The sequence below is a fragment of the Homarus americanus genome, unplaced genomic scaffold, assembly GCF_018991925.1.
Source record: "Homarus americanus isolate GMGI-L3 unplaced genomic scaffold, GMGI_Hamer_2.0 scaffold824, whole genome shotgun sequence".
Classification (NCBI taxonomy): domain Eukaryota; kingdom Metazoa; phylum Arthropoda; class Malacostraca; order Decapoda; family Nephropidae; genus Homarus; species Homarus americanus.
Window position 1 is genome coordinate 3,440,600 of NW_024719328.1, and position 24,190 is coordinate 3,464,789.

The 24,190-nt window shown below is 39.5% G+C and overlaps 1 protein-coding gene across 3 annotated transcripts in view; it reads right to left on the reverse strand.

Annotated features, from left to right (window-relative positions):
- Nucleotides 1-20,620, reverse strand: part of LOC121860010 (importin subunit beta-1-like) — a 28,547-nt gene extending 7,927 nt beyond the window's left edge. For all 3 annotated transcript variants that reach the window (XM_042357026.1, XM_042357025.1, XM_042357024.1), the window contains exons 1-10: nt 20,486-20,620; nt 15,960-16,018; nt 11,683-11,865; nt 10,964-11,158; nt 10,628-10,810; nt 10,309-10,434; nt 6,823-6,996; nt 6,448-6,658; nt 3,749-5,048; nt 3,040-3,201 (exon numbers count right to left, since the gene is read on the reverse strand). In XM_042357026.1, the coding sequence (XP_042212960.1) occupies nt 3,040-3,201; nt 3,749-5,048; nt 6,448-6,658; nt 6,823-6,996; nt 10,309-10,434; nt 10,628-10,810; nt 10,964-11,158; nt 11,683-11,865; nt 15,960-16,018; nt 20,486-20,528 (2,636 nt within the window). In that variant the 5' untranslated portion in view covers nt 20,529-20,620. The remainder of the gene's footprint in view (nt 1-3,039; nt 3,202-3,748; nt 5,049-6,447; nt 6,659-6,822; nt 6,997-10,308; nt 10,435-10,627; nt 10,811-10,963; nt 11,159-11,682; nt 11,866-15,959; nt 16,019-20,485) is intronic.
- Nucleotides 20,621-24,190: the final 3,570 nt, after the last annotated feature.

Consider the following 24,190-nt stretch of genomic DNA (forward strand, 5'->3'; position numbering starts at 1 on the left):
ACCCAATTTACCTTACTTTAACAATTGCTATACTGTACTCTCAACCAACACCTTGACAATAGCAATTTAGTCAATCAGCAGTATGGCTTCTGCAGCAGGCAACCTCCTGTCTTTCCACACCTCCAATCTACCAGCCAATGAATTTACAAGGTTAAGTTAAACCCATAGTTAGTTCTCAATGTTTCCATGACATACGAGTTTGGCAGAAGTTCTTATTTTCAGAATTATTCTGGTATGGCTGTCTTTTCTATCCAACTGCAGTGAGTATAATGTCTTGTTACAAACTACTTTATTTACTCTTATGAAGATGATTCAGCCTCTACAAGTCCTTCACTTCACCCACCACACAAAATTAAATTATAAATGTCAAACAACAATAAACCATCTCACCTGTAGAGCACAAGCTACCAGAGTAAAACCAACACCCGTTAATCCACCATAGCATAGTATTGACAATGTAGGGATCATCCTTACCCATATATTTACTTGAACAAACTTTATCCAAGTTATTTCAATGATGCTTGGACTCGTGTTCAAAGCCAGGTCCTACCTAATATATGAACAGTTGGCAACCATTTATAAGAGCCGTGTGCAGTACTGCCGTCATCTGTGAGCCTCATCATCTCAACTGAGTGCAGCAAAATGCCCTCAAAACATGCAAAAATTGTGGCCTTATGAATAATTTCCAGCTTTGCACATTCATTGGAAAACACCACTTTCCTAGTTCCCCCAATACTTCCAGGAACTGCTCTAATGAGCTTTACATACATTACATACTATACCTTTTCTGTTGACAATTACATTCGACAGAACCTGTCTACAAAACACGTATACTGTAGTATATCACATACAGTACTAGCAGTCTGTGTAATTCCTTGCCACAATACTGTTTCCTGCATCAAAACATCCAGTGAATAGATTTGACGACACTTCTTGATCTCTCCCGCACTTCTTAAGAATAACAATAATACTAGTTGCCGCCAACAACACAGTTCTAGGTCACCAGATTTTATATCAACTGTGATAGGTCCAACACTGAACATATAATAAACCCTAAAGTGCATATTTAGTGAAGATGTTTTCACGCTTGAGGTGAGACACCATTTAACACATGATGTGAAACTTTCCTAAAGTTTCGCAGCAAATTAATCCTCTTGAGAACCAAAATATCCTCTGGTTATACTTAGCATCTGGTATACAATTACCATATCAATGAATTGATCTACACTGGTTGAATATCAAGCCAATGCCAGACAGCAGCAGCTATCTAACCAACCTGCCAGTTGTCATTAGGAAACTACTGAACACACCTAATCCATCATATGTACAGCCCTAACACATAGAACCACATGGCAATAGTACACACATCTCAAATTCAGAAGAAAATACTAATACAATACAATAGTTGGTAACAGCAGTGCAGGAGTTCAATCCAGAGATTTCATGACTACATAGGAGTTGATTGATCCAAGACATGGTTATAAAACCTTATTGCAGTAATGGTGTCCATAATACTGTGTATGGGGGAGAAATACACTACTGCTATTTCCAGTGATTCATCTGACTTGTTAACTTGCCAGCTGTTCTTGCATAAATGTATAATGCCAAGTTCCCACTATGTAAAAGTGGGCTCAAGTTCGGGAAGGGGAGCCAGCTGAAATCAAGCTAACCCACACAGGCATACAAAATGACCATAGAAGGTGGATGGTGATGTTACATCCTTGAGAGAGAGATAAAAAAAAAAAAGGGGGAACAATAATTCAAGATGCCCATCACAAGTCATAAGATCACTAAAATGTATGACTAGAAACCTTGAGAGGAACCACTCAAGTTTCACTTGAGTTTCTCTGACAAGAGTGAGAAAATCTGTAATCTTGCCCAAAGGCATTTCTTGTAAACGTTTCACTTCTGTACAGTAACTTTTACACCCTTTAACCCGCAACGGGTGACTAACGACTCCCTACCCCCTCCAATATACACAAGACAATAAAAAGATGGTTTGTTTTCCCCCATTGCTGAAGAATGTAAACATAACCAAGAACAGTATACACTTCATATTCTTCCTCTGCCATCACTACCATTATCATCACTGTCACAAAACATAGCCATCCAATCTCTGGGACCATGTTATGGGATAGCACAGTGATCGAGTCTTAAACAGCACAAGATGTCATAGCATGCTGTCTTCCAGTCATTATCTGTAAACCGGTGCAGGAGAGAAGTACAGTATAGGGGAGCAGTGTCAAGGACATCAATTGGTTACTCGTAAACCTTTAACTCAAATGGAGCACGGGGAACTTCCCTAGACAATGGCAGCCGTCGCCACGGCAAACTTCAACTGATGAGGTTAACCATCTAAAGGAGAAAAATGTATTGGCTGTGGGGTGACACCATACATAACCCAAACAAATATATCTCCTGACCCATGAACATGCGTACATGGACCATCCCCCCCTTAATGTTACGTATGGTACAAAATATAATAAAACTACTACATTTAGTTCAAAAGAATTATATCTTTTTCATATATAGTGTACCTCCATTTTTCATTCAGCAGCTTAATTATAACAACTCTACACTCTGGTTGAATCTTACTCGGTGGCAATTTAGATTTTGGTTTAGGGTTAACTTGACGAGGAGACACACATGACATGCCAAAGCCATAAGTTGACACAAGCAGAAGGGACAAATATGTTGTCTTTATGTAATTTGAGTGTGGTGTTTATTTCTCAGTTTTGGTGGTGTAACCTACAGAGGAGAGCGGTCATCTTTAATATATTGTAGACAATAAGACGATTCTTTTACAACAATTCTGTTGACTATTTTAGAGGCAAAGATTTGTCTTTAACATCCAAATCTTTTCATTAACAGAAGCTCTCGAAAAGTCAGAATGCAGCACTGCTTAAAATCTTGTTTGAGAGCACTAAAAATTACCTTTCCAATAAAGTACATTACCCTTAACTGAAATCAAATGCTTATCACAAACCCACAAGACCACCTGCCACCAAGTTTATACTTTACCTTAATATGTGTACTTACCAACTACTGTTGCTTTTAAGACGACGGATCTCTTTCGTTGCCCACATGGCCAGGGTCTTCGTCTTTGATGTCTTAGAGCGGCGGCCTTGTGAGAGTAGACTGGTGATGGGATCTGTCTCAACTAACTGCAGCATGTCTGCCCCAAACACAGAACAAAGATCTCTGAAAGTAATACATCAATAATTAAAGCAACCATGCGTGTGTGTGAAACATGTCCCTGCAACCGTGTCTGGTACTCTGGGACTAAACGAGTCATCAATCTTCTAAACAAGGAGGAACATTTAAGTATAAATTCTACCGTACTATGTCAGTCCAGTACCTAGAGCAGTAAATCCATATTGCATCAAGAGATGATGGCAGTCAACCATAGTGACCCCTGGCAGCAATAAATTATTCATTACTGTAATGAAATCAGGCTACAATATCAAATGAGTAAAACTATGCAAATTTCATAATAATTCAAATATTTTCTGTTTTAGACTGACTCATGTTTGATGCAGTAGCACCTTATAATTCCAAAACTAAGATATCCAGTACTGGATGACACCAAATATTTAATCTACAGGAGGAATTGGAATGATCCAAGTGGCCACATTTTAGTGCAAACCAAATGACCAATATATTCATAAACAGTAGTCACCACTAATGAGTAGAGCAATGAATCAAATCAATTCCAGTATATATGTATACTGTATATACAAAAACTTACCCAATGAGTCCCGCTGAGCTTGCAACCACAGGGTCTGATTTTTCGTCATCTCCTGCAACTGATGTAATAAATGTTATCATGTGTGGCACATGTGAATGCAGAAGCTGGACTTCTTGCTTAGGTGTTTGGCCATCACCCTTCAGGCCTTGGACAATACCAGTGTAAGCTTCTAGGCACGTTTCACGTAATTCATTAAGGTAATCTAACATGTCAAAGTCTGTGCGGTCAACCTGTGCTTGAGATGCCTGGTGGAGCATCTGCAGGACAACATCCAAGTATTTAGTAAACTTTGGCCCAAGAGCCAAAGCCATATCTCCAAATACAGATAAAATTGATGGCTTAACATTTCGGTGAACATTATTGTTCCCAAGATTTTCCACAAGCATAGACATCAACTCATCACAAAAGGGTTCCACTTTATCCCCCAAAGCCCGGCATATATCTCCTGTGACACCCACAGCTGCAGAACACACAGGGAAGTCCTCCACATTCCTTAAGCCCAATGACAGATAAGGTTTGAAAGCCTCCATATATTTCAGGAAATTGTGTCCAAGTACTTCAACAAGTGTAGAGACAGCTAAAAGTGCATCCTCCTGAACACCACCTGACTTGCCCTGTGAGGTCTGGAACATCTGTAGCAAAGCAGCCATAATAGGATCACTAATCTTTGGAGCGTCTTCGGGGGTCACTTTACGGAGCACAGACTGTAGTGTCGCACACAGCAATGACTGTATGTCGTTAACTTGGATACGATCGTTGTGGGACTGAACCTGAGACTCCATGTGTAGAACTTGCTGCAGCCTTTCCAAAATAATCATGGTAGTCTTCTGTACAGTTGGATAGCAGTCAAGCGGTGAATTTTTCATAAGTTCCATAAGAGCCTCATAAGCTGCATTTCTAAGGTTGCACTGGTTGCCATCTGCTCGGTCGGTAGTTTGCAACAGCACATCTACCAGGGGGTCGAAGAATGCAGACAGGCAATAAGTAGATGGTTCGCCATCAACTTCACCTGTGTCAGCTTGCTCATATGCAGCCTCTGCTAGAGAGCTGAGAGCCCAACAAACATTTGATGCAACCCGAGGCTCTCCTTTAAGGCTGTGAACCAATGCTTCCAGCAATAGCTTTAGGTACGTATCATTGCATGCAGCATCAGGAATCAGTTCACAGACACGCCCCAAGGTCCAAGCAGTTGTGTCTCGCACCACGACTGACGAATCACTCAGGGCCTCAATTAAAGTTGGCATTGCCTGTTCAACCATAGGCTTCAGATTAGTAGGATCAGGCCCTTCAAGAATGGAACCTGTGGAAAAAATAAAACCACTATATTATCACCGACATACTGTACCTTAAATACTACAAATGACCAAGAATGAATTTTAATAACCAACTTCTACCTACCTATAATGAGAAAGAAAAAATGGAAGTGCATGTAAGTTTTGTCCTCTGCTAATATTAAAAGTAAACAAAAACAGAGTAAAGTGCTCCCTTGCAATTTGTGTGTGAAGGGAAACTCAAAATCCTATACTGTATACAGTACTTAAACACCACGATATTCTCAACAAAAAATTCTCCAACACCTGGGCATGATGGATATGAGAATAAGCAGAATGGGGTTTGTCATCTCGGAATGGTTTCAGATTCTTCGTTCATTTTCAGATTGCATTGTGCTTATTGCGTCCGAGAAGTTTTTTGGTGTGAATATACATGATACCTTGTCTTTGGATCAGAAAACGTTTTAATTCTTAATATATAGTATAAATGTCATTAGGGCACTACTGTACTCTGTAGTTATTTTGTCACTAATAATTATGATGAAAAATTGCCACAACCTGTGGGTGTTGGGCACCGTACCTCTCTCTTATGAGTGGTTTACAGCTGGGGGTTACTGGCATCATTTGATACTGCCAAGGTGAAGAGTACACTAGCACAACACCCCAAAACCTGAATAATTACATTGATAACTTCAGAGGACAATGGTAATGAACCCGGTACAGTACATGTGTGTTATGCAGAAACATTTGCAAAAAACAGTACAGTACACGACCACCTAAGTGATTCACGCTCTTGTGATGACGACCCAGGCCCACAAGCGTAAAATGTTGACTGCTTACGATGACAAAAGAAATGTGGTATAGGTGGCAACGGGAGCTGGCGTCTTGCCCCACATGTAACTACGGTTTTATTATTGTTACATGTTATATATTTTCTTACTCAGAACTCATTATACAGTATATAATGATCAAGACTAAAAAGTGCTCCCACCTCTCCTCCCGCAGAAAAGGTTTAATAGTCTCAATGTGGTAAGATGCTTTTAATTGGAAAACTTCTTGCAACAATCCCAATAAACCTGTTAACTTTATCTACTTCTGTTAGTACTAAGGCAAAAGGGGCATTTACACTTGAGGAATGTTCCTTAAATATTTCAGAAATAACAAACCTTGAACACCTGCTCCTCAAGCTCACCAAACACAAACCTCCTTGTAACTTTATACATATGCCATTAAGTTTTCCAGCATTCATGTCTTTATATGTACAGTACTGTACTGCACTGTAAAGTCTAAGAAAAGGTTTTCTTCCCAGCTTTGGTCAACAAACGCTGAAACTTGGTGGGTCAAGTTCTATCACAATTTGCCAACAACTGAGAAAGACAAAGTTACAAAGGAGAAAAAAAGAAAAAATATGTACTACAGAGTACTAACCAAATGCCATGATAGCTGCATCACGCAGTCTCCAATTTGAGTGCTTAATATTTTCCTTAACAAACGGGAGTACATGGGGCACAATATCATCTTCTGTACAAGTGGCCAAAAGCATGACACACACACCAGCTGCTTTGCAAGGATTCCACTCATCATCATCATCAGCTTCCTCCTGCTTGCCTAAAGTCATCATCAACACAGGCACAAGGTACTGTTGAAAGGAAAACATTAAATTACTGGTCAATTTCATTACTCTATTTTATTATATAATTTAAATAATACTCACTCCAAAGGTTAGAACAAAACTTCACCAAAATTTTCCAGAAATAAAAGTGCAGAATATTTCCAGTGATTTTCCTTAAGTTATTTTCTCACCTGCAGTGCTCCTTTAGCATAGAATCTGGAGGTCCTCTCTGGTGGGCGGCCAAGTTCAGCAGCTTCAGATGCTTCAATGGCAAGATCTACCTCCTCATCACAAACATTTGACCAAAATTCAATTCCTTGCAGTGCCACCTCATCAATATCACTCTTCATAGCTTCTAGTGTAATCTGTAAAGTAAGGTTTTCACTCTTTTTAAGACCTTTCTAGTTGTAATGGAGGTAGCAAGAATCAAGAACAAAGTGCACACACACACATTACATCTTATTGCTGGATTAAAGAGACATTCTGTTATGGTATTCCCCTTCCATAAGGCCCCAAATATCATTGTGGTTTAATAGTGCCGGTCCACATAACCTTGAACCAGTACCACCCATCAACAGAAATATCATTGCCACCCTCCCCCAAAAGTTAATGCAATGGGTCTTTGGTCACCATGGCAAATTAATTTTTCTGGCTGTCCAACCTCTCCTAATACACCCTTCAATCTTTTCTCTTTTCCTCCTATCATCCACCTCAGAATTACAACATTCTCCATCATACTTCACTCAATACATTCCTACTACATACACAAACTGATTCACTGTCAAAAACACACTGTATTTCTGTTCTAATATACATTCTACAGTGGTCCCTCTGTTAACGAATTGCCTTCCATAAGAATCTTCATTTCGGTTAACAAAATTCTTACGAAAATGTTTCGACATTTTTTGGCTTGCTCACCAGCTGGAAGATTAGTCCGCCAATACAGAAATCGGTTCTAGGGCTTACATTCGCTAAAATTGGAGTAAATATCAAGAAGGTTGTACTATTCAATAATTTTATAAGTTTTATATTAATTTTTTAGTCATTTTAACACTTATTTAACATAATTGCAGTACAGAGAACTAGTTTTTGGTGCGCCCATCAGCCACTTCACTCACCCACCAAGGCCTCAGTTTGTATCTCTGTTCAGTGGAGAAAACATCTTGCTTGTGGGTCTCTTGAACACAGAGTATTTTTACATTTTTACAGTACAATTATTGGTCACCCTGAAATTTATTTAACATATTGACAATATATAGTGCGGGCCAGTGGAAGTTGTTTGGACTTACTTCCTAGCCCCCATTAGTCCCTGTTCACCTAGCAGTAAAGTAGGTACCTGGTGTAAATCGAAAGTTGCGAATTCGTATTCAGGGACAAGTTGTTGGAGCTTCCAATAACTTGATGACAAACCATTGACTCTTCAAGCTTCTATGCCCTTGACTCTTCAGGCTTCTACGCCCTTAACTCATGAGACAAAAGCAAGCATGAACTTAGCATGCTTCCCTGTTGGGTGCTGTAAACGCTTCTGCGCTTCACCTTACACAAGGATGTAGGGGGATGCCCAATAAAAAAAAAATATATATAGTGCAGTGTTGATTTAAACAAAATAATCTTGAATTACACCAAGTGAACTTAAAATTTTATGGGTGAAATGACGGTACCATGCATGGGGTGATTTCTCTTCCACCTCCACTTCCTTCTCTTCTCCTCCAGCCCCACTTCTAATTCCCATCATCATCCAGGAGCCTTCTACATACACACCTCAAAGTAAGTGTACTTTACTGCATTTTTTTTTACTTTGTATGTAATTTTCGGTGAGCTGGAACCAATTACCCAAAATCCCATTGAAACAATGGTTTCGGTTAAGGACCTTCTGGAACAAATAGTGTTCGTTAACTCAGGGGCCACTGTATCTATTTCAATAATTGCTCCTAAACACACCATGTGTGTCACTTCAAGACCAGTGTTATATGTCTGCTCAACCATCCCCTAGTACTGTATCCCCTTTGCCTTCCCCAATAAAACTATTACTTTCATTAACATTTCTGTTTGCATAATATCATCTTTCTCTTCGAACAAACTTTTTAAGGACCACTAGAACAATTTCATCTACAAACATAAGTCAACTTGCCTCTTATTAGCATCCCATATTTACCACTCTCCAGTCATTGCCCCATCCATGACAGTGAAACAGGTCACATTTACCTTACAACTACAGTTAGTGTATATACTTTCTCTGCTATACTCAAAATACATTCCTCCATACTTTAAGCCAAGGATTAGAGACAGTAAGGATAGACCACCAGGCACCTGTTTTACCCACAATACACGGCTCGATGACGTCACTGTTGTAAATACGCATCTAGCAACCTCCGCATGTGCCCGCGACTGCTCCCAGTATCAGCGTATCAACAATTATGGTTATTTGTGCAATATACGGGTGAACCAGCAATGCCCAAATCCCAAGTAGAGAACACATCAAGTATTACAGATTTCTCGGAGATAAGAAAACTTGATATGTGTTGAATGCCTGCAAGCACTGATAAAATAAACACCACATTAAAATAGCCAAGAACTTGTTTGAAGAGAGTTCATATTTTTTTTGTATCACTCATTTTTTGGGAGGACCGAACATAAGTCATTCATTTTGTTATACCTGGCCACAGGTATTCTAAAAAAAAATGAAACGAACGTCAACCAAGGCAATGCCGTGGTCCTTGTGGTCACCACAGGTAGCGTGACACCATTGAATGGGGTTGAGCCAAGTTTATGACGTTACAGCGGTTGCGTCCTTACTGTATACAGTCCTCGCTTTAAGCCTTTATACAGTAAAGAAATTAACTATGCACTCTTATACGTTTCATACCCCACCCACCATCAGTCCAAGCACCTGACACACACACACACACACATACTTTCTCAAGTGTTGCCTGTGCATTCATTCTATCATCTTCCCATCTCCAATCTAACATTTTAAGCCATTCCCTGTGCCTTACCCATAAGTTTACTAAGCGACACTGATCAGTTCTTCCCTTTCCACTTTGATGTTATTCACACCATATCCTACACATGATGATTCTGGCATTTATGGTGCATCAGATTTATCACCACCACTTAATAGTTTTCCCCCACATTCACCTATCTAAAACCATTAATTTCCTCTTTCATACATTTCTATCATTCTCTACACTTTAATGGACATAATCCATACCTGTGAGAGTTCGCCATGACTACCTGATGGCAGATTAACATACTGTAGCTTCTTATCTCATGGCCATTTCTTACATCCTCTCCACTGTCATTCTTGACCTAGCTCTCCTTCCCTCCCCTCCACATTCATCTCTTGAGCCAGTTGATCATCTCTATCTTGCCACATACCCAAACCACCTCAGCCTACCCCTAACACAAAACCTTGTCAATACTCCCAACACAGCCACCCTCTTAGCTCTGAAGGTTTCAAGAATCTAATTTAGAGAAATACTGTATGCCAGATAACTTGCTACACCTTAACCTGACAGGTCCCATTCTCTAGTTCTGTACCAACAAGCAAGCAGCCCAATTATCCTTCCATCAAAATTGACTTAATTACCATAAATTTAGTATCTAACCCATACTCTTGGTAGGGTTCACAAATTTCCTTTCCTTCACACAAAAAACTTTTAAGACAATATACTTACAGCAAAAAGTGCAGGCCCCATGTAGTGCTCCATGTATTGATAATAAAGGGACATTATTTTCACCAGACACTGCAGTGCTGCCACTTTTATCTGTGTATTCGTTGACTGTGTTGCCTCACAAACCACCTGAGGATATACACACACATTATAATGTTATACTTGAAAGATAATGCTGAAAATTGGTGTTGCATGACAGCTTCACCTAGTTACTGTGACTCCCCAGTACAGGTACTGTACCAGTACATGATCTTTAAATCCAGATTTTATAACATTTGTGTCATTTTATTATCCAACTGTAAACGTAAGTTACACTACACACCTGCATGATGAAGTGCCTCTCTGCATCTCTCTCAAAATTCTGTCTTGTAAACTCGAGAGAATTAAGAAGTGCTGTAGTTGCTGCTAGTCGGACATGATCATTTGGTTCATCTCTCTTCATCCCATGAACAATGGCAGTAAGGATGTTGTTGCTTTTAGCCGCTATAGCCTCTGGTTCAATATCCTGTAAATCAAATCAATTATGTATTAAGACTGGTATACTGAAACTTAGGAAGATACTTATTGGCAACACTATTGTTTAGTGAGTAGCTACAGTACTGTATACTGTATGCTTTTCAAAGTGTTTAACTCACAACTTACACTTGACAGACCTTACCTGACATATATATCCAATAGCTTCTAGAGTAGATTCTTTGGTCATATCTGTTGCCCCAGGAGCCGTCACATTGGCCACCAATCTATCAATAAGGTCAGGCCACTGCCCCACAGGAATTTCTGTGAGCGCGATGTACGCCACACACTGAGCCGCAGAACTAGGACGATTCTGCTCTGTGCCCAGGGCTGCAACAACCTGCATGTGATGATAATGTATATAGTACAAGGAGAGTAAGTATATGAGCACATAGGCAAAGGTGAACACAATTCAAATATGAATTTATATTGTTGAAAACATGAAGTGAAGACAATGTTGCTATAGTAATGAACATAATCACATGACCAAGAAAATCTTTAAGGTAATGTGTACAGTAGCTACTGTATACATATTTTGACTTGTTTTATAGAGGACAATTTTTAGTGAAACATTCAGGAAAGTTACAGTATAATAACATGTTCAGAGGTATAAGGATATCCTTTGACCCTTAAATATTAACCAATCAGCAGCAGTTAACCTCACAATACAGCCAGCCAATCACTTCACTTAAAGGATGCTATTATTTCTCTTTTTTTCCCCAAAATGTCAACATTTATATCTAAATGCTACTGTCTTCTCCATGTTAACTAGAATTTCAATGGCTTTTTCTTTGTATTTCAATTACTTTTGTCAAGTTTTTAATGTCTAGTGAGCAAAACACTCCACAAAAGCTGCCAACTTACATTACTCTTAACATAGTCCCTGACGTCTGGAGGGAAGGCCAGCCAGCGCTGCTGGTACTGTACTTTAACTTTGGCATCATTGGAGGCTAATGTGTTCTTCAGTTGAATACCAGCAGCCATACGGGCCACTGTGGAGTTACCGCCATGATGGAGGACGTCACTCAGCACTTTCACATATTCTGGCTGTTAAAGAAAAATGAAGGTCATTATTACACACACACACTGGTAACCATAGGATACTAAACAACCACAAAACAATTCATTCACATTACTACAATGTACATTAAAAAGTTAAGAAATTTATTAAAATCAAGTAATTAAATTACAAAATACTTGGCATCTGTTGGCTCACTACAGTACAATAAACCACTCTTATATACAGTACAACACCTGTTTAAACCTCTAAACAGACATCGTTGACAACACACATCATCCAGCTACTGTATATTGTACTCAGTATTCACACAATTATAATAGACTACACTTTGTTACTAAATTATGATTGTGTACATGATCATCAGAGATTATTTTCCCTTCAGTAAATTACCGAGCCTTGAGAATGAAATAGGCAAATTCAAAACCTTGTCAAGTGTTTAAGTTTACATATACTGTACTGACCGCTATATATATATGTAACTTTTTTTTGGTGGTGGTGGTGGGGAGAATAGGTTAATTTTACAAAATTCCAAATTGCAAAATAACTTACAAACTAAACTAACCTTATGGTTAGGTTAGGTTTAAATTAGGATGGCTCGTGTAGATCGATGCACAGTTAAGTGGTCCTGTTTTTTAACCTTTGTTAGCCTGTTTGTAAGTTATTTTGCAAAAAAAATAATAATAATTAACATATACAGTAGAGGTTGTACTGGAGATGATCATCACAGCACATTACTTTAAGGCGGAGAAATAATGTCTAGAGAATTGTTCCCGTTATCCCAACAGACAAAAAACGCCAACCACAATTAAATTTAAATAATGCCATAATTATGAATGCTGCCAATCATAAAGTTAAAGAACCTATTTTTCCTTTCAAAAGATATCGAGGGTAAACCCAACCACCAAAATTAACTGAATATTTATTACAATTTACAAAATCAAAATTTTCTTACACAATGTTGAGAAATTGGTTCAATATAAATTATTATTAAAAGCTTTACGTCGAGTATTATTCTGTAGTGTAGTTTACTGTACCTTAGGTGGTTTCTTGACAATAAAGATCTCACACTGTACAGCTCCTCCCCGACTTACGACGGGGTTAGGGACCCAAATCCAGGTTGTAAGTCGAAAATGCATAAATAATACATATAAAATATAAAATGGGTCTCTCTTTTTCTTCACCGCACCACAAAACTCTGACTTTTAAGCTTGCCAGCCACTTTAAAGAGAATTACAAATGAAAATTTTGTCTGTGCACCGACGTTGGGACTCGATAATACGTAATTTGACAATTTTGGTACGACTGTGGCAGGTCGTAAGTGCAGGGAGGAGCTGTATACTGTACTGTAATTTACTTTATTGTTACCTACAATGTCTTGTTCCTCTCCCCCAAAGAATGGCCATCTACCACTGCCATTGTCTCAACCCTAAATGTGGTACCGTACAGCACTCGGAAACATTTAAAATTTGATTGGACAGATAATGGACGAGTACTGTGCCGTTGCTTTGTTTCCCCTTTGAGAGGTGTCGGTCATCATAAGTCGTAAAAGCTAGAGCTCCCATTATTTTAAGTTATGGGACTTTTACAGTACTTGTATATGTTTTCATACTGTAAGTATTGACAAGCATAACTGCAGCACTGTTACACTGACACTTGTGCTATGAAGACCAGGTCAGCCATGCTGCAGTTTTTCTCACATTATAACCCCCCAAAACTCTCATACACCCTCTCCTTATTTTTAAACACATACTGTACTGTACAGCACTACATGCATAGTATCAATCCATCCATATATAATCCTCTCCCTAATTTAAGTCTTTTAATCATTCTTACTTAACACCAATCCTAAAACCCACTGTCAAACTACTACCTCCCAGACACCATCTCTGCAGTACAACTTCCCCCACATTTGCAGTTCCTGTTCACACTGCAAAATTTGTTTGCACTTTTCATAGTGGCCACACACACATTATTATCTTCCAGCTCCTGTTGAACAACCATAATGACACATTCCTGAGTATCGTAAAGTATTGTGCTTCACTCATCCCTTACTACACAATTATATGTAGTTTCCAATTACCAAACATCTCTGGAACACATCACTTCCCACATTCTCATACAAAATATTTCATTTATAAAGCCTCCCTTACTTCCAGGTTCCTTACCAAATACAACCATATACAGTACAGTATCTTCACAGCTTACTTCAGTACTGTACTGTTTCGCCCCCTAGTGTGCCATATCTGCCTCTTCCTCGCTACTTTTACACAAACACAAGAGCATCAGCACAACCTTAAGTCACTCACCTCTCATCTGGTACAGTTGCTAAAGTGTTCCTACACCCTGTGGTAAACTGTCTCCAAACACCACCGTCAGTTGCAGTATCACTATTTATAAATGAACGGGTATTGGTCTTGTAACGACGGACGTGAATGGTGTATAGGTTTGCTACAGGTCATATAATCAGGGCTGTGGAGTCGAAGACAAAACCTTCGACTCCGACTCCTCAAATTTTTATGCTTCCGACTCCGACTCCTTGGCCTATCTGTAACAACTATTTCTACCATCCTAATTGTAATTTGTATGTTGTAACCTGCATAGGTAAAAAGTAAAACACCGTGGCTATACTGCTACAGCTTTATTAATGATCTGGACGATATTTAAGAACTACAAAAAGATGATAGGCTTGACTTTCAAAGTTTCAATCAAAAGAAAAATAAATTTATTAAGAATTCAAGATATTAACTAGAAAACACCATTTACATGTATATCTAAAAGTTCGATCTCAGCATATGAATTTTGTTTAAGCTCATAATCTGATGTGGATCTAAATGATGATCCTACAATTCCTTTTAAAGTAAAGTTATATATTTATGTACATTAAAGAAATGAATACCTTATTAAGGAAAATGGATAAACCTTACATGATTAAGTTATTAAATTAAATTTGCCTTAATCTCACCAAAAACAGGTTGTAGCTAATTGTTTTGTAGCTGAGAGCCTCTGTGCAGTTTTCAACGAAACAAAATTTGATATAATTCAAAATTTCAAATGGTAAAGAAGAGACTATCGTCCAAAATTATAGTGCTATACTGTGCCTGCTACAATAAATTCATAATAATACTAATAAAATGGAAATAAATTCTTTTAATAATTTAAGAAAATTAGTGGGATCAGTGGAATCACTGCAATGAATATGCCTGAGTTCATATATTTGTTCTTAGGAACAGAATAGCTTCAGTCGGAGTCGGAGTCTGGACAATTTTACCGACTCCGACTCCACAAGCCAAAATTTCCTCCGACTCCTCGACTCCGACTCCACAGCCCTGCATATAAGTTGGCTGTTTGGAGATGAAGGTTACCACCGCAGGTATAGGAACACATTTCTGCAACTGTACCTTCCGTGCCACTTAGATACCTTTGTAGCAAGCTCATAATCTCCCTGTCTCAAGTTCTTCTAACTTGTTCTTATATTCTACCAAGTCATCTCCTTTAGTTTCATTGTTCTCCTTTCTCCTCCTCGAGTCTCTCATCATTAATCACCTAGCTGTAACAATACTCTACTATTTTCCTTCCATCAACTTACCATCTTTCCAGTTTCCATTAGTTTTCCCTTTACTGTATCATTAAAACCTCCAAATTTTTCTTTTACAATTTTAAACTGCACAATTGCAGTCTCCCCCTCCCCTAGAACTTCTGCACTTCCTTCACCCTTCTAGGCTCTCGTATGTACAGTACAGTACTTGTACTCTCCTCTACTCCTGGAACTGTACTGTTTTCCTTGTCACTTCCACCATCAGCTGGGGTCTCCTTATTACTGTATATTGTCTCCTCTAACTCCACAATTTCTTGATATATTCTAGTTAATCTGTCCCTCAAGGGTTCCTACTCTACTGGAAATTATCTATTTTGACCTTGTTTATGTCAGAGCCTCTACACATCCTTCATGTAAACAAAACACTGTTCTATATTCCATCAAATAAATAAATAAATTCCTGTAATAAAGACAATTCTATTTGCCTTAACATCAATATTTCGAAGGTGACTGAATACTTTCTGACAATTAAATAATGCAGGAAGAATATGGCAACATGCAGTAAAATTCAGTTGGGAGACTCACCAAATTGGACTGTGCAGCTTGTTCCAAGTATTTCAGGGCAGTTTCCAGTTCATTTTTATCTGTGGAGAGAAAATACAGTAGATACAGTATCACATAATGCAATTCTAGACTAAAAAATAAAAAGTAACGGCATAGTTCACGCGGTGTGGTTTAGCCTCGGAAGATAATCCCCGCACCTAGAAATTAGTGTAGGTCAGACATGGGTAATTCGTGGCTCAAACCACGTCTTTGTGTGGACAGCGGAGTGATCGAGAAATTATATTTAATGTCACTCACGGTTCAGGTAGATGCAGCCAACTTATGGTGAATAAAGCAATATTTATAAAAAGAATAATCTTCACACACAATTCATTACTGTTTCATCACCTAAGACTAAATAACTACAAAAATGTAACTGAAATAAGTATAGTCAACAATATAAACATTTTTAACTTGTGAGAGTTTACAGGCCAACTTCGGTGCAGTCTGTTTGATGGATTAGCTGCTATGTGGCAATGGGTCACTTGGGCAGAGCAGAGTTGGTCCAAGAAGTTTTGGGTGGGGTAATATGGTGAGCACAGGACAGGACAGCACACCCATCCAGCGGGGGGGCTGTAAACCACCCAGAAACTATTTTTAAATCTGACCAGTATCATGGGCATTTTGAAGCCAAGTGCACCTGATATTAGGTGATATTCTGAAGTCAATAGTTATTACTTTTTACAATACAAAAACACCTGAAGTAAACTCTGTGCTTTGTTACTAGTCTAGTTGGTTGGGTTGCCAAACGGCAAATTCTTCCCCGTAAAAATTACCGTCTCTAGAACAAATAGCTGCCAGTCGCGGCTGCGAAAATGCCAACTTTAAAACTACCCACAGACATTCTTGGGTACATCCAGGGTGTCATCCGCAAATAATAGAGGACCACAAATTGTCAGGACATGTTTCTGTCACTTGCACCTGGGAATACTTGTACTAACTATAATATGTTATGATTTGGTACACGATTACCAAACAAGTTATGTGAGTATATGAGAATGACATTGAAAGCTTGTTTGTAGACTTGGTAACATTGTGAGTGTTGGAGAACAAGGAAATAATTAAGCATCTGAGAGTGAATGAGAATCCTTATTACTTTTGAAAAAAATAAAAATAATAGAAATGACAAAAAAAATCTGAATTTCTTGTTAAATCAAACCACAGGAACCAATATTATTATTTTGTAACTTCGGATTTTCATATAGAGGTTTACCGGTACCAATATTTTGGCCGATACCGATATTCAGATACTAAGAAATGGCCGATACCACCAAAATGCACAATTACAATAATATCGTTAAATACACAATACCAGTACAGTAGACTACTGTACTGTACACTATTTCACGATACAAACTATATAACAATAAAATATTTGAGAGCCTTGGAATCATAAGGCCGCAAGTGTCATTTTTATAGTGTGAAAAAATGCCCCCAAGTTCTTTACTTGTTACTCCTCAACCTCAGTGCTATTTCAACCGTTTGTAAAAATTAAATTACACACTCGACCTAAAACTTTATGACAATATGGACAATTTTACTTTCTTAAAACACAAATATACCTGTATTGTACTGTACTGTACAAGTGTCACTTTGGATGTCAACAATTTATATTACAACAGGAAGAAATAAGTTTCCTCAAATATTACTCCTGCCATTTTTTCCGTCCCAATCTCTACGTCCACGCACTTGATGATGGCCATATCCGTTGTTTACATTCAACATACTGTATTGTACTTTCAAAAATTCAGTGGCTACTGTTGCATTATATGATCCATCAAGAAATAAACGGAACCAACTTGTAATATTATGCTACAATGTGATTTTATTGTATATTATGTACCTTAAATGCTGGAGGCCTACAGTACTTCATTATACAGTATTCTGTTGAAAATGAATAGTACAAGGGCACGTGACCAGACAATATTACTGCCAATGCAACGGTTATTTGTCCGGTCACGACACAATCGGCACCAACCAAGCAGAACATATGCCAGGAGTGAGTAAAGGTTCCAGTACAGTACAGACATATAACCTCTGCCTTAAAGTAAAACTATCAGGAATGATGAGTAAATAAAGTGTCAAAAGATTTGGGACAAAAGCAGGGTACCTCATTAACCTTTATCGATATGTAGGAGCAAGTCATTACTTACAATAAAGGTGAAGGTATATGGTAATTTCAGACCAGTAAGTTCAGCCAACATAAGGTTGGTCCCAACTTAACAATAGTTTTCAGGTTAGGTTTGGATAGATTAAATTAAGTTCCTTTCTTCTCGTATTACAAAAATTCCAGTTGTGTAGAAGACAATGTCATAAAGAATCATCTTACAAAGTACAGAGTATGTTCGGACCAACTTACAATGGGCCAAACTCATTGTAATTCAAGTGTTGTGAGGCCATATACACAGGCACCACAAAACACACAGGCATCACAACACACACAGGCATCGCATCACAACACACACAGGCATCACAAAACACACACAGGCACCACAACACACACAGGCACCACAACACAAACACACAAGTGCCACAAATTCAGGTAAAGGTGGAGGAGAGCATTAACACCAGAAATAACTTAAGGAATTGAACCAAAATTTCTGGAGATACCATTTGCATGATAATGAACAAGAAAATGGACAAGGGAATCCACAGAACCTATTAGAATCGAACCTAACCAACTGACCTATCCTGTACATTACCATTTCGATTTTCTTATTATCATCCAAAAATCTCTAGATATGAATGAACAGAGGATGCTCCACGAGAACCGAGTGCCACAATTATGGTAAATAATTAATTTCTTCGCCTACAAAGGAGACACGAAATTACAGTAATATGTTAGTTACGGTCATTCCTATATTTAGATATCAAACCTAACCAAATGTAACCTACCTACAGAACCCAGGAACTATATCTAACATAGCACCCCCCCTCCCCACATTTTGAGGGCTAAATTCCTACAACTCCCCAGATGACCCAAACTGAAATAATACATTACTGCCATATGTTTACAGTGTTTTTACCCCATTATGGCCAGTGGGATAATGAGACCCCTGCACGTAGGACTCGATTGTTCTTTATTCGGTCAAAACCTCCCAAGTGCAAATTACATAAGACATACTTATATCATTCGTACGTTCCTTCACTATTAACAACTACATATTACATATTTGAGTAGAGTGGCGGTGTTAAACCATTTAAAATCTTACGTGTTTCGGGTCTAATGTAGGACTTATTAGTTCACTGGACGGCTAGAGACTATCTTCTGAACCTTACACCTTGGCTCTGTAAGGGATGACCCAGGTGGATACACACACACACGGGCCCCACAAGATACACACACACACACAGGCCCCACAAGATACACACACACACAGGCCCCACAAGATACATACACACACAGGCCCCCACATACACACACACACAGGCCCCCACAAGATATACACACACAGGCCCCACAAGATATACACACACAGGCCCCACAAGATACACACACACACAGGCCCCCACAAGATACACACAGGCCCCTAAGACACACACGGGCCCCAAGACACACACAGGCCCCACAGGCCCCCACAAGATACACACACACAGGCCCCACAAGATACACACACAGGCCCACAAGATACACACAGGCCCCTGAGATACACACACACACAGGCCCCACAACAAGACACACGGGCCCCACAAGACACACACAGGGCCCCACAAGATACACACACACGGGCCCCACACACACACAGGGCCCCACAAGACACACACAGGCCCCACAAGATACACACACACACGGGCCCCAAACACACACAGCCCCCACAACACACAGGCCCCACACACACACAGGCCCCACAACACACAGGCCCCCACACACACACAGGCCCCACACACACACACAGGCCCCACAACACACAGGCCCCCCACACACACACGGGCCCCACAACACACAGGCCCCACAACACACAGGCCCCTGACACACACGGGCCCCACAACACACGGGCCCCCCACACACACGGGCCCCACACACACAGGCCCCACAACACAGGGCCCCCCACAACAGGGCCCCACACACACACGGGCCCCACAACACAGGGGCCCCACAACACAGGGGCCCCACAACACACACGGGCCCCACAACACACACGGGCCCCACAACACACACGGGCCCCACAACACACACGGGCCCCACAACACACACGGGCCCCACAACACACAGGCCCCACAAGACAGTTTGTTGTCATCCCAGGTAACATGGCCGCCCCTTACAGCCTTGTACTCATCATTTAACTCAACTATCCCTTACACCACCACCAATCCTTCTTAACAGTTATACATATGAACATAATACTGACCAGTGAGCACAATAAGGGCCACCATTAGTGTTATAGTGACCAGGGTGAAGAAATAACTGGTGTAGTGGTTTAGATACATGTGTGGCGGCGGTGGCGGGAACACCCTCACTCATATTCTCTTGTTCTAACACCATCTATACCTTATTTTAATGTACTCACCTGGGGATGTGGTCTTCTCGAGTATTTGTATAACCTGTTCCATAATATCTGGGTAAAGTTAGCCAAAAGAGAGGATAATAATGAGTGGTGTGAGGCAGCGGGCGGACACACCGGTACATCTACCACATGTGCGGCGGAGCAATACCTCTAACACGGGATGAATCACCACTCAAAGTATTATTAACCATAAAACTATAATAAATTGAATATCATATCTTTAAAATGTCACATAATATGATATTATATATTTTGATAATAATTAAATGCTATCTTATCTCGAATATCTCAAATAAAACATGGGAACTACTTTTTTTACATGTTAGCGCGCAAATACGAGAGATTCTTGTCATAAAATTTCAAAAACACAAAAACTAAATATTGCAATTTTGACATATTAGATTATAAATAATAATTAAAAAAATATTTAGAATATTAATGGAGATAAGTATTATATTGAAAATGATAATAATTACAATAACAACAACAACGGCAATACTAATAAAAATAATACGATTAATAATAATAATAATAATGATAATAATAATAATAATAATAATAATAATAATAATAATAATGTCCAATGAAGTTTTCCACTTAGGTCTTATTAGTACAAGGTGTCTGGAATAAATACCACCACGTCAGTCTGTCACCCACTCATTCAAGGTCTACCCTGTATCGCCTAACTGCCGTAACATGTGAACCTTCTGCCATGATGTTCTTTCCACCAAATCCCAAGATATCTATATGGTTTATATCCCTTTTATTACACACACACACACACACACACACATCCAGCCCATTCGTACACGAACTGATCGCTATAAGAACAGCCCAGTCCCAACCATTGTAAAAATTATCAATAACTTGTAATAAACCAGTGTATTCACTCCCAGTAAATACTACTTCTTGCACTGTCACTATGTTGAAATGCACTGTAGTTTGAGCTTTTCCCCATCTAGTTATTATATATCTTATCTTATTTATATCACTTATGTTACTTGTATATTATTTGTAATTCGAAACCCATTCCCCAAATATGTAACTGTATATTTTCAGCCTTCTGGCTGCCAAGCTCTTTCAATAAACCGTTAATTATTATTATTATTATTATTATTATTATTATTATCATTATTATTATTATTATTATTATTATTATTATTATTATTATTATTATCATTATTATTATTACAGTGGTGGTCAACACCACACTCTGTATCTAACCCCCGTCCTTCGAAAAACTGTATTGACTTTCTGCCTCCCTTGCCTCAACTCTGACACCCATTCCATCTCCATACATTACGTATGTGTTTATTTATCCTTTTATTTTATTTATCCATCGTAATGCTCTCCCACAGGGTAACTGGTTTGATACCTGCTTGGGTTTGGTTGAGAAAGGGCGGTGTAAGTGTCTGTACTACTGTATAGTGTAACCATAAAGAGACAGACAGATATTCATTCAGTAGAAACGTTACACTGTTTAAATTGATTTAGCATGTATATATACTGCAGGTCACAAGCGTAGACTGATGGGGGGCGGGTGACATCTGGGACCTGTGGAAATGCGCTATGAACATTATCATCACAAAATATGTATTGCATTACATCATTTTAGAAGGCAGATTTTTTTTTTACGGATTTAGTTTGACTGTTATTAGCTTATAATTCGTAGTGTTTCAGTGAAGTAAATTTTTAAGTTCTCACTGTGATGTGTCTCTTAAACCTGAAACCATGACTTGCTGGGACTGCCCTGCAACATCGTCTGACAGACTGACCCATGGCTTGATAGGTTGAAAAGGCCCGCTGTTGTTTGTTTGTTGCATAAATGACATGCCTGACGTTGTACACTCCTCCATACAAATGTATGAGGATGACTCCAAGTTACTTCAGGAAATCAAGAACCAAGCGGCCTGTGAAGAGCTGCGGAAGGACCTCTGTGAGCTTCAAGAATGGTCGAAGAAATGGTTGCTGAAATTCAATGTCACGAAGTGTAAGAGGATGCACCTGGGGCATACCAACGGTAAGGAGGCGTATCATATGTCCCAACGGGATGAAGAAACTGGATTAAATAAGACTGAATGTGAGAAGGACCTAGGTGTGTATGCTGACAATGAGCTGAAGTTCTCGGGCCATTGTGAGAAGAAGGTAAATCAGGCAAATGAATTATTGGGTTTTATAAGAAGGTCGTTCAGATATCTAGACGGTCCGTCCCTCGTAACGATCTTCAGGAGTAAAGTGCTTCCCCATCTGGAGTACTGTCACCCGTCTGGTCCCCGAGATATGCTAGGGACTGTCAGTTGGTTGAAAATGTTCAAAGGAGGGCCACCAGACTGGTGGTGCCCTTCTGCACCTCAGCTACCCTGAGAGATTGGAGCGCCTGAACTTGCCTAGCTTATACTACAGACGGGCAAGGAGTGACCTAAATGAGGTGTATAAGCATCTCAAGGGGCACTACTCAGTCGAGTGTCCTTACTTGGAGCTGGCGGACGCTCGCCCCACAAGGGGTCACAGCTCAAAATTGAAGAAGCCGCAAGTCCAGAAAACTGCGAGGGGTAACTTTTTTGGAGTGAGAGTTATGAACTCTTGGAACAATCTACCAGAGAGTGTTGTGACGGCACCGAGTGTGAGCTCTTTCAAGACAAGACTTGATCAACACTGGAGCAGGTTCAGGTACACTCAGGAGCCGGTGCATGGCCCGTACTTGCCAACAGTGCGTAACAGAGATGTGACCAATCGCCCAAGCGGCTAACTAGCCGATAAGTGGTGAAGAGGATAAAAGTAAAATAAAAGAGAGAAAGGGTGAATTACATGACCTCACGTGAGGTGACCCCACACAATGTACCCACAGAGGGCGACCTGACTTTACTGGAAACCTGATAACGATAACCTCACAAAATATGGCGGTTGACGAGTTCCACAACAAATTAAATATTGAGTTACTTAATACACAAAGGCAGAACATACCATACAGAAAATTCAGAAAAACAACAATGACTCCAAAGCGATAAATAATTATTTAAAGAATATTATTGGATAAAAGAAGGCTATAAGTATATTGCCAGACTGGGGTCACTAATACTAAGGGTAAATACTTAACTCTATCTTAATTTCTAAGGGTCGCTGCCACCAGACCCCCTCTGGACAGCATGTAGCTCGTTAGGTAACGTGCAGAGTGGACTAGGCATTGGGTTAGGTTTTCCATTGACCAGATCGATGAGGGGAAAGAAGGGTGAAACCATAATATGTCTTAATTAATTTATTCCTTATAAAGCATACTGGTAAAAAACATACAAATGAATTGGTCTTCCTCAGAAGAACAACGAAAATGTTGGTTACCCAGATGGGCACCAGACGTCTTACATTAATGGCGTGTCATCCACATACTTATTGCATAACAATCTGTGACCACCTTACCTCGGTCATTCCTTCTTACACTATCCCTTAACACATCAGTCTGCTCCACCTGCATGGAATAGCACCGTCGGTTATCATACATAGTAGCACCATCTCAACACACATGTTACACTCCACCCCTGCAGGTATGGGACTCCTTGTGACTTTTAGGTATACACAACAGGCACCTCGTTCGCACACCGCCCTCGGTGGGTAAAGACGAGGGCTTCACCAAGAGACATACCAGTACTATTTCTACGCCTGGTATTATCGGTCGCTCCAAGTGACGACCGCAGAGTTTCTCAAGCGTTTCCT